The sequence below is a fragment of the Podarcis erhardii genome (genome assembly GCF_964252035.2).
Source record: "Podarcis erhardii genome assembly, chromosome: 12".
Lineage (NCBI taxonomy): Eukaryota > Metazoa > Chordata > Lepidosauria > Squamata > Lacertidae > Podarcis > Podarcis erhardii.
In genome coordinates this window covers 8,146,024-8,158,148 of record NC_138513.1, presented here as the reverse complement: position 1 = coordinate 8,158,148, position 12,125 = coordinate 8,146,024, and the positions used below count along the sequence as shown (strand labels likewise).

Here is a 12,125-nt window from a genome sequence, read left to right as displayed (position 1 = left end):
AAAGTTATTGTGACCTTTTTTTGTTTTGGATCAGATTGTTATTAGGTGTGTGAATTTTGCTGCTTATTTTGTTGTTTCTTCAGCTTGTAAACTGCCTTGTGTGTAGTAATATAGAAAGGTGGCATACAAATTAAAAGTGAAATGAAACGAAATAAAAGGTAATGGTCAGATGCAGTCCGCCTGGCACTACATTTGCCCAGCCAAGGAAAAGCAAGAAAGAGAAAAGAGAGTTCTGCTTTTGGTGTCATCCCTCGCGCACATCCACACTTCGGCCTACATTGGGAAATATCTGGCTTTTCCTTGCCTTCATAGCATAGTCAATAGAAAAGAGATGCAACAAACAAACAAAAGCTCACAGAGACATTTCTTAAGGATTTCTTCTGGCCCGTGACTTCCATCACCAACTAGTCGGGGCTAAGCCAAAATGCTATCCCTCCATATTTCACCATCTATTTGCAGGAACAATATTTAAGGGAGGAGTGAAGGGGAGCAATGGGCAGGGGGTGAACTTCCTATAGCACTTCCTGGCATCTTAAGAGATAACGGCTGCCATTTTTTCCCAGCAGAGTGAGGACAGGAGTTACTACCCTCATTCTGTCTTCAGAATGCTGTTGCATGGTGGTGCCAACCTGAGAGCAATGTCCTTGCTCGCCTTTTTTTTTTAAAAAAAAAATTATAATCCCTCACTCTTGACTGGCTTCAGAATAACACTACACTTTCATGGGTTGCCATCCTGAAGCCGGGCAGAATGAGGGTCAAACTTCCTGCCCTCACTCATGAAAAAATGGTGGCCTTCAACAGACTAGATGCTGGGATGCAAGTGAAATGAGCAAGAAAGAAAATCCAGGAATCTTTTGCACCCTCATTTTGAGCTGAAAGTTCAGCTAAAAAGAAAAGAAAGAAAGTCTTTCATCTCAGCAATGAATAATACAAAGGGACCCGAACAGCAACTTGCTTCCAGATAAGCTGCATTGTTTCATAATCAATAACAAACAGCTTCTATTTTTTCGTATTCTTCCCATCCATTCCCCCACCTCCAGGGAGCTAGATGTTGGGTGTGATGGTGTTGAGTGGAACTTAGCTGTCTCTGGATGTAGCAAGGCGCCTATAAAGCATAAAAGCATGACCGCGGCAGGAAGGAATGTTCAGAAAGCAGCCTCATACCAGCTACGGGAGAGATAAAAGATAAAACACCAGTGCTAGCTGTCCCCCCTTCCATTCAAAGGGGGGAATCACTCTAGCTTGACACAAAAACAAGGGGCTGTTATTTGGGGACACTTCCACTTATGGGCTGGATGAGGGCCTTGTCAACGAAACACAGCAGAATGAAGTGGTAGAGCCCTCGGGTGGTAAAAGAGACTGTACCGCTTTAGTCGGCAGATGGGGATGCTCACCATGGATAGTTATTCCCAAAAAGAAAAACAAAACAACAAACCTCTCTGGAATTAGAAAGCTAGCAATGAAGGGTACAGACTTCACAGTCAAGACCTTTGTTCCTGAAAGAATTTGTTTACGTATGCAACTACGGCCGAACAGATTTTATTAGCACAGCATGGGGGAAAAGAAGGTGTGCCAGCTAAAGAAGATTGGCAAGTTAAATTAATGGAATATGCTGAAATGGCAAAATTGACAATGAAACTAAGAGGAAGAGACGGCAACGAATTTAAAGAAGAATGGAAGATGTTTATTGCATTTGCAGGTGCCCACAACTCTTCCTCTGCAGCTGAAGTCTCCATGTGCTCTTGTGAACACATTAAGGGCATCCCCTCCAACGTTTATCCAATGAAAATAGGGACATTCTAAGGAAAAGCAGGACATTGTGGGATCAAATCCGAAACCAGGACGGCTTCTGTAAATCCAAAACTGTCCTTGGAATATAGGGACACTTGGAGGGTCTGTAAGGGTTCGAGTGGGTTTGTTATATCAAATTCAACAACAACACACACGTACACAGCATCAGCCAATCCTGGTTGCCACAATTCCCCACAAAAACAGGCCTCAAGCAGTTTTAATTCGCTTTGACTAACCTCCCTCTAAAAGCAAGGCCTCAACCAGCCTCAGCTACCACAAACTCCCTCAGCAGAAAAAGGCTTAACCAGTGTTGCACTACTGCAAGTTCTCTCTCCTTGACATAGCGTGTTCTCCTTCATGGAGAGCACGTGTTGCGGTGGGGGCCGCCAGGACACTCCAAAGTTGGGGGCGGGCTAATTGATCGTTGGCCACTGATGCGATTGGGGCTTCCCTTGTTGTTGGGAAGAAGCCATTTGTTGATTGACAGCCAGAAATGCTAAAACTCCTTGCACGAGGCTAGGGCTTCCTCTTTTCGCCCGTGCATTGGATTGCCCGTCCCTCCCTCCCTAGAATAGGGTTGTTCGCTTTGTCCTTGCTATGCCTGTCATGGGGTCGTCTGCTTTGGAGCGGGGGCCCGGTAGGAATTTTGTCCATCTGGCTGATTGGCTGGGGCCATTTGGTTTTTGCCTACTGCGTAGCAAATCGTCACAACTTGTAAGGTTGCGGTTAGGCAGTGGTTTATGGTTTGGTTGGTTGAGGGGCATGAATTGGCTGTGCCTGCCCCTCTAATGCTGCTGCTGCTGCAAGGGATTCCGTTAAAGGAATTTGGAGCTAACTATTGCTTGTCCACTCTGTCAAGGGAGCTCGGGCCATAGCAATGAGCTCCTGGTTGCATTTGGGGTGAGGGCAGGTTCCCTGCTCCATCGCTACCCCCAAGTGTATTCCTCTATTCCGACTTTCGCATCGTGCGGAATGTCAGTCTGTCCCCCATGGTGGGGGCAGATAGTCGCAACCAATGCCTAAGCAACCACTCACAAATTTGTATTTTAATAAAGTTGTGGCCAAAATTATGCCAAAAATCTTAAACAAAAAATTCTGTGTGATGTGTGAGTTATTGGGGTGGCCCTGGGGACCTCGACATGCAAACAGTTTCCAACAATGTGATTTGAGATTCCTTTGCTAAAGGCCAGCTGTCAGGACTTGTGATGTGGGAGCATTTGAGCACGCAGGGATGTTACTCAGCAGTTGCCAGACCCTCAATGTTCCTTGACTTTCTGTCCCACTTCTGGCTTTGCAGAAAAGCCTCCTACCTTTCCAGACAGATTTATCAGAAACCGGTTTCCCACCGATCAAGAAACGCTCATCCCCTCCAGCAGGTATCTCAGCCTCGTCTCAAGCCGAGGTGCAAAACCGGCCGGCACTTCTAGCCAGAATAATTGGATCCGAAAGGCAGACTTTCAAATGACAAGGAAGCCTTAGTTGCAAGCATTCCGACTGCCTCATGCAATGCAGAAAAGATGCCAGAAAGGAAATTATGTAGGTGAGGCCAGATGGCCTTTGAGATTGCAAAGAAAGACTCTCCTCCCTGAAAGAGAGGGGAGTGGTTGTGGGTGGGAGCCCGAGCACCACCCAGCAGGGGGCATTTGCCCCCTGCCTCCAGCTCACCTGGCTGGCGCTCACGCCCCCCCCCCCCGTGGCCATCCAACCAGGTGCCACGGAGGGGGCGTGTTCAGCAGCCTTTTGCTGCAGCGCCAGCCTTTCCCTGGCCTCATTCCTCGTCGTCCCGTTGCGAGTCACAGACAAAAACTTCCTGTCACTTGTCAAGAGAAGTAGCAGAGTCTCCCTCAACCATTATTGACTATGAAGTCACTGAGTGACCTTAGGAAAGCTCTCCTTCCCCTCACAGCTACCTGTAATAATACCGGTCAACCTTTCAGAATTGCTTCAACGATCACTGAGACAACGTTCCCTGTTAAGTGCTCTAAACGATTAGGTTGCAAACTTGTGCTCAGGGCCTGTTTTATTTTTAATTAATGGTCTCGTTCACATGTACTACAGAGCATAAACCATGGTTAGGGAAATCGGTCTGTGCATGGTACTTTTCCTTTGCGAGCAACTTCACTTCACAAAGGGGAAGCCACTTCCTAAGGAGCAGCCTAACTCCCCTCCTGAACGAATTTTAAAATACGGTTCAAATCAAGTTTTTAAAGGTTTTAAAAAACCTTTTTTTATAAAAAACATTAGCCCTGTCCCCAAACTGAATGAATCCAGGGCAGGGCAGGTGATTCCACCCGCCCACTCAGGCACAGCCCCAGTATATAATGGGTGGAACAATATTTCAGGTATCTTGAACCCAATATATAGGCAAGTCACAGGATATCTAGCAAAACTAGATTGTGCCTTTTCGGTCAAGTGCATTGGGAGGGGCTCCCCCCCAAAAATAGTTCAACTGGGGGTTTAATATCCCTGTACCCCCCCAATGATGGCAAACTTCAGATTCATCCAGCTATTGATCTGTTTTGCTTCCCTCCAAGCCAAACAGCATTATTTGCCTTTTGCTATTTACATCTCATAAATCTAGGCTGACTCATAAATCTTAAACTCCATTTTATTACTAAATGTACCCTTAATATCTCAATCAAGATGTATTTTCCACTGGCAGGCTGGCAGGCCAGAAATTTTAAGCTTCTTTCCTAGAAACCGTAATGTCCACCCACACAGAAGGATCCATATATAGTATGTGTGTGTTTTCCCCTCTGACCATCGAAGCATTGTTCTTCTTCTAATATTATGCATTTGACACACACACACACACACACACACACACACACAAACAAACACATATACAAGATCCAAGCCAGCCAATGATGTATATATACATTCAGACTTCTGTTCATGAAATAGTGTGTGGAATCTTAATGCCGGCAACGGCTGAGTGATGCTCTAAATTCCTACGTCTTAACCTTCATCCAGGAAAACTAAAAACTCGATAGTTTCAGGGGCTAATAGCTGTTTGTATTTTAACCTCAGTACATTATGGGATGCAGGTGGTGCCATGGGTTAAACCACAGAGCGGTTCGAATCCCCACGACGGGGTGAGCTCCCGTTGCTCGGTCCCTTTTCCTGCCAACCTAGCAGTTCGAAAGCACGTCAAAGTGCAAGTAGATAAATAGGTACCGCTCCGGCGGGAAGGTAAACAGTGTTTCCGTGCACTGCTCTAGTTCACCAGAAGCGGCTTAGTCATGCTGGCCACATGACCCAGAAGCTGTACGCCGGCTCCCTTGGCCAATAAAGCAAGATGAGTGCCGCAACCCCAGAGTTGGCCACGACTGGACCTAATGGTCAGGGGTCACTTTACCTTTACGTTACCTCAGTACATTAGTTTTTAAATACAAAGTAAGAAACTGACTTAGGCAGTTTTAGGGGGTATTTTTCTTTCTCAAGCTGGATTCAGATGTGTCTTGGGGGTGGTACTGTCCCCTCCCCCTCCCAAAGCCAGGTGAGGTGTGTTAGAAGATGGAACACTTATCTGCTTCTTTGGGTTGGGTTTTCCTCAAAAAGGAGGTTGGGGAGGGACCCAGCATGGGACATTGGCTGAGACAAAAAAGTGCCCAAATGGCAAAGAATGGGTAGATGTTGTGATGGTGGTTTTTTGTTTGTTTATTTTTTGCCCCAAGCATTTTGCATTTACAGAATTAAAACTATAAGCGGTAAGTAGAAGAAATTTAGGAACATTATTTGCTGCCTCGCAAGTGACAGTATCCTAGGACAGCATTAGGCAACCTGGTGCCCTCCAGGTGGACCATTGCTGGACTACAATTGACCAAAACAATTTTTGAAGGGGGGTGGAAACATCATAAGATCAGTGATAGGCACACTCCCACGTTGGGCTTGAAAAACCAAATGACTGGGTACGTGAAAGACTCTGTTCCCTCTCCCAAGCACCTGCTCACCCACCGACCTGCCTATCTCTCTGTCTTCCATCCTGCACCTACCTTCCTTGCTGGTCTAGTGGCAGGGAGAGGGGAGCAAATCTTTGCCTCCCCGCACTGCACTCTCTGATGCTCGACACTCCACTGTGGTAGGGCTACTGTGGTAAAGGGAAGGCCCACTGATGCTGGCCCACCCCAGGTCTTTTCCCAGAGGCCCACAAATCCCTGGAGCTGAACCTGAGTCCCCTGGGAAGGCTATTATTGCCCTATGGTATTTCATTTGAATTCTGCCCCAGATGCTTCATTCATGGGCCCCTATTTTCATGAATAGACCATGATCCCCTCAGCAAGCAGGGGCATCTCTTCCCATTTCCCCTGGATTCTCTCTGAGACACCACTTCCTAATGAACAGTGGCAGGCTTTTACTTAATCTAGTCCTCGTTTGATCGAATTTAGCGTCCCTAATCCTCGCTTTATCTGCATTCGCGACATCAATCTTCAAGCAATTGAAATGCGGAATCTTATTATGTAGCGTGATCAATACCCCTCAAATGATGTTAAGTCATTCATCTCCACACAATACTTACAAAATGATTGATTCCCCAGCGCCGCCACTCATATTTGCCCTAAAGAGTTGTTGGGTTGTTTTTCTCCCACAACCACATGACAACAATGAAGCACTAAAGCCTGGGAAATAAGAAATGAAATGGCCTAACCAGTTCAGGGTGCAAGTCCTCCCTTCCTCAACTCCTGACCATGTGCAGATTGACTCTCTGCCAGTTTTCTCTCCTAATTTTTCTTCTGCGTTACAAAGGTGCCTGCAAACATGACATGAAGGCTGGCAACATCCACCTTGCCATGTGGGAATCCCTTGCAGATGACCACAGTGCCTGTAGACAAGCAGGCAAGTCATGTATCCACAGCAGTAATCAGAGGAGGAAGCACAGACAAAAGAAACAACATGGTGCATCTGCATCAGCACAACTGGATAATAATAATTTATTCTTTGCACCCCGCCCATCTGGCTGGGTTTCCCCAGCCACTCTGGGCGGCTTCCAACCAAGACAAAAAATACACTAAAATGTCACACATTAGTGTGGATTAGTTGTAGTTTCCAGGTCACCTTTAAAGGTAGCCTTAAAGGTAGAACACATTCCAGTAGAGCATGCACCACTCTGGTGAGACAGTCTGTGGGCAGGTAGGGTTTCAGCCTGCGTACCAGGTGGAGCTGGTAGACAGCTGCCCTGGATACAGAAATGACATGCGCCTCCATGGACAGCTGAGAGTCCAAAATGACTCCCAGGCTGTGCACCTGTACTTCAGGGGCACAGTTATCCCATTCAGGATCAGGGAGTCCTCCACACCAGCCTGCCCCTGTCCCCCAAGAACAGTACTTCTGCCTTGTCAGGATTCAACCTCAATCCGTTAGCTGCCATCCTTCCTCCAACCTCCTCCAGGCACTCACACAGGACCTTCACCGCTTTCACTGGTTCTGATTTGAAAGCAAGATAGAGCTGGGTATCATCAGCATATTGATGGACACCCAGTCCAAACCCCGTTCACCTGCCTTCACCAGTCCCAGCCACAACAAAACACGTCTCTCCCACATCGGTCTCTACAGCCACAGCAGGCGCTGCAACCCTCCAACAGCTTGACCTCACCCCCAAAGGCACACTCCTCCATCACTTCCCAAGGCAGACAGATGCCATACTCTCTAACATTTCACGGGTGAAAACAGGAGCAGGTTTCACCACTTCCCAGTTCTTACACCAAGGACTGTTGCCTGAGCCCTTTAGTTTCCACGTTGAAAAAATGCCATGCTTGCTGGCTGCTGTATTCATTCACCCTGAAGTGGATTGCTCTGTGCTGTTTCAAAAGCAAGGCAGGTGTTCTGTTCCTTTGGTTAAAGAAGTCCTGCAATTGGCTAACAGCCATTCAGAATGAGCCTCTCCAGCACAGGTATTGAGAGGCTGTGAGTGTTACATGGCAGAGCACTGCATAGCACATTCCTAAGCATGTCTATTCAGAATTAAGCTCCACTGAATTCAATGGGGCTCGCTCAGTGGTGTGTGGTGATAGCATGCCAGCCGCAAGTTCATGCACATGAGTCCACATTCATTAAGGGGGAAAAACACTTTTAAAGTCCTACATATTGTAACCTTTACTCACAGGGGAGTTGTTCCGGCCACAATAGTCTTGGTTGCCCTTTCCTACACCTACAATATCCTTTACGAGGCACAGCAATCAGAAATGTACACAGTATTCCGAAAGCAGTTGCATCATAGATTTGTATATTGGCTTGATGATATCGGCAGCTTTTACTTCAGCTCCCTTTTCTATCGATCTCTAGCATGGAATTCACCTTTTTCATGGTGGCTGCACGCTGAGTTGACATCTTCATTGAGCTATCCCCTAATTGTTGGTATTGAACCACCAGTTAGAGACCCACATTCCCAGGATTGTTGTCTTTTAAACAGCTGCACAATAGGCAGAAATCCAACAGATGTACCCTTTCTAGCACGCCAGGAATGGCACTCCTGTTGAGGTTTGGATGAATGTGTTGCCATTAAAAAGAAGCGATGTTTGTTTGATTGTTTGTTTTTTAAAAGCAGCAACTCTGCTAAATACATTCATAAAGGGAAAGTAACAGATATGAGATTGAAACCTCAAAGGCATTGTTCAGCAGAGAATCTCTATTATTATTATTATTATTATTATTATTATTATTCCAGCCGTGACTCCCTGTTTAAATCAGACACTCACTCTCACAATAGCTCTCGTTTCAGGATCCCTGCACAGACTAGTTTTGCAGCAGAGTATTGCAATCCTTCATCTATTAATTTGATTTCTTTACCCTTCTACAAGACGCCTGCCTAGACATGCATCTTTTTAATGCTTTTGTTTGCTTGTTTCATTGTCCTGATAAAAACTGGGACTGATCTAGATGTAGAGTCTGGAATTGCATATTTGCTGCTGGCCAGGAAGTTTGTAGATAGGCAGCAGTGTAATCAATGCAGCATTCCCACTGATGGGGAGAAGGTAATGCCGTGTGTTCTTGAAGGGACAGAGACGCTACTATTCACTTTCTTATCATCATTTATCTTAAACATTTATATCCCTGCTCCTTTTTTGCATTAAATCATGCACAGGTACATGCAATGGACAGAAAAGGGGCAGGGAGCCACAAGAAGGGGTTTTATCGCAGGCAGAGAAATGAAGGGTGACATGCAACGAAGCAGCAACATTAGCACAATAATATCTAGCTGCACCATGGAAATTCCCCACCCCAACCCCATGCACCACTTAAATCTGTTCTAGGGTTTCCTCAATCCTCCAGTGCAGATTTGGGATTGGGGGAAAGACAGGACAAGTTCCACCGCCCAAATGGAAATCCTTGTGTGAACATAGCTACTTTGCTGGATGCCACCAAAGTGTGGTTTATGATGCTCAGTTGGGCTGCAATCCCAAAGCAACAGTAGCATTCTCATTCATATATATACACACACACACACACACACACACACACACACACACCCCGTATTTTTCACCCCATAGGACGCACCGCTCTATAGGACGCACCTAGTTTTTTTTTGGGGGGGGGAAATAAAGAAAAAAAATTATTTCCCCCCCCAGGCACAGGGCTGGCGCGGGGAAAGCCCGAGCTTCCCCTGACCCCAGCCCCCAGAACAGCCTGCTATTCACAAGCCTAGGGAGCCGCGCCGGTCTCCCCAGGCTTGCAGATAGCTGTGCGAAGCCTGGGCGCACTGTTCAGCGTGCCCAGGGCTTCGGAATGCAGGCAGCTGTACGCAACCCTCCGGAGCCTGGCGCGGCTTGGCACCGGGCCCCAGAGGGTCGCGCAGAGCTGCGCAGAGCCCGGGAGGGCAGGCAGCTCTGCGCGACCCTCCAGAGGTCGGCACGGCTTGGCACCGGGGTCCGGAGGGTCGCGCAGAGCTGCGCAGAGCCCGGGAGGGCAGGCAGCTCTGCGCGACCCTCCAGAGGTTGGCACGGCTTGGCACTGGGGTCCGGAGGGTCGCGCAGAGCTGTGCGGAGCCCGGGAAGGCAGGCAGCTCTGCGCAACCCTGCGGAGGCTGGCGCGGATTGGCGCCGGGCTCCGGAGGGTTGCGCAGAGCTTCCTGAAGCCTGGAGAGCGAGAGCCTGTATTCGCCCCATAGGACGCACCCACATTTCCCCTTCATTTTTGGAGGGGAAAAAGTGCGTCCTATAGGGCGAAAAATACAGTGTGTATGTGTGTGTGTGTGTGTGTGTGTGTGTGTGTATGTATGTGTGTGTGTGTGTGTATAAACATATATATATATATATATATATATATATATATATATATATATATATATAAATCACTTCCCTTTGAACCCTGTCAGGCCCCACCCTGCAACCAAACTATCCTTTGAACCCTGTCAGGCCCCACCCTGCAACCAAGGAGTGACTCACATCCCAAGGGTTCGGAGCAACTAACTTGCCCAGTGACAGCTCCTGGCGTCTGCAAGATACAAATACATGATCCTCTCAGCTGCTTTCTTGGTGAACTAATTGCCCTTTGCTCGGCCTTCAAATCCTGAAAGATTTCAAACTGTTTCATTCACCCATTCACCCTAAAGCTACAGCCCTGCCAGCTACAGCCCTGCCAGCCAGGGGGAAGAGGCACTTGGGTGAAGAACTGCCAGGACCACCTTCAGACCACCAACCAGAAGATGCAGCCATACTATCCTCGTCTGGTACAGGGGCATCTCCTCAGCCACACAGGTGCCTCACATAATTAGGTGAGAGCCCTTTAACAGCAGGTCCCCTCCTCTGGGGAGTTGCTTCACTACAATCCAGGCATCATATTTTAGGCTTCAGTTTGAGCAAGGTTGCTCCTAGAGGAAGCAGCTCACCAGGCTACCTCTATGTGACTATGGAGCTCTCCAAGGTCCTGAAGGTATTCTGTGGGCCTTGAACTCTTGCCTCGGCCTCTGGGAGGGACAATGCCCAGCTCTCCCAGGCAGCCTTGGGTTCCTGTAGAACAGAACCCTGGGAAAACTGCGAGGCAGTCAAACACTGGGGCAGCGAAGCCACATAATAGATCAGTGGGGAAAGATACAGCCAGAGAACAGAATTCCTCAGGCACTAGACCAGAATCAGAAGCATTGTGGTACAAGTCCACTGGTCCTTTTCGTAGCTTGACGTTTGCTGAGCTGGTATCCTCAGTTCCATCCTCTGGCCAGCTTCACCTGAGTCTCTGCTTCAAGACTCCTGGCACTCTGCAAATGCTAATAATGTTGCAGCAACAACCATTCTGCTCCCAAAAATGTGCCCCCACAGAAAAGTTTTCAACAGCTTCCTAAATATCCCTACTGAGCTGTTCCAAGCTTCCTTGGCTATGAAGCCACCACAGAGGAGGCCCTGCTTCTTATCACTCCTTAGCCCACCTTAGCCCAGACAGCAGAAGGACCTAAAGCAAAATCACCTCTGAAGACCTTAGCATCTAGGAGACTTCATATAGGATGAGGCACCCCTGGAAGTATCCCAACAAACAAACAAACACTGCTAAAAGTTGCTAGTTGGCTTTTTAAATGTTTCCATACACAATGCTGAGCCTTCTTGGCACAGAGCTCTGAGTTTCCGCATGGTGTCAAACTCGGATTTATTTATTTTCATAATAAATGCAAGTGAAGAAACTTGCATTTGGCAAAAACCATAAAACACAGAAGCAAAGAGAGCATCTTACCTGCATCATTTAAAAAAACATCTAAGGATGGCCACCTCGCCTCGTCCGGTATGAATGTGCCGTTAATGGTGGTGTTAAACTTCCGGACACACTTCTGCCTCAGATTTCCCATGAAGAGTTGGAGCCCTATGAGGGCGAAAACACTCAAGCAAAAAACGGTCAAGATCATCACATCGGCAAGTTTCTTAACTGACTGGATAAGGGCACCTACGATGGTCTTCAAACCTAAGGAGACAAAGGTTAGCAGGTTATAGGATGAGATACAAAAGTGCAAGAGCATTGTACGGGTATTAAAAGTCAGTACTAGTAGCATCTACAAGACACCCACCCCAAGTATCTCCCAGTTGTGAATGCATGGCATAGGTAGAGTTCCCATCGAATTTCACTTGTAGTGAAATTCGGAGAGAATTTGGAGGCTCCAGCTCAGGCAAAACATCTGTTGGAAGTCTGAGGGAAATGAAAATAATTCCGGTAAGACTAGTGAAATGAGGCAGGGAGTCTGCCCCGCTCTGTGCAATGTGAAAGTAAAGACTGTTCCATCCTTAGGTCCCAATTTCTTCCATACATTTTCCTCCCTACTGATCTGGTGTAATTCTGAGAATCTCAATGGGACGTTGGCCATTAATTCCAGAAGGTTTGGCTTGCACCCGATGTTGTTTGTAAATGCGGTATTAAGG

At 47.3% G+C, this 12,125-nt stretch overlaps 1 protein-coding gene across 6 annotated transcripts in view; it reads right to left on the bottom strand.

The window, feature by feature from the left end:
* LOC309325870 (sodium channel protein type 5 subunit alpha-like) overlaps nt 1-12,125 on the bottom strand; it is a 214,569-nt gene that overhangs the window by 154,553 nt on the left and 47,891 nt on the right. For all 6 annotated transcript variants that reach the window (XM_081834160.1, XM_081834161.1, XM_081834162.1 and 3 more), the window contains exon 6: nt 11,449-11,673. In XM_081834160.1, the coding sequence (XP_081690286.1) occupies nt 11,449-11,673 (225 nt within the window). The remainder of the gene's footprint in view (nt 1-11,448; nt 11,674-12,125) is intronic.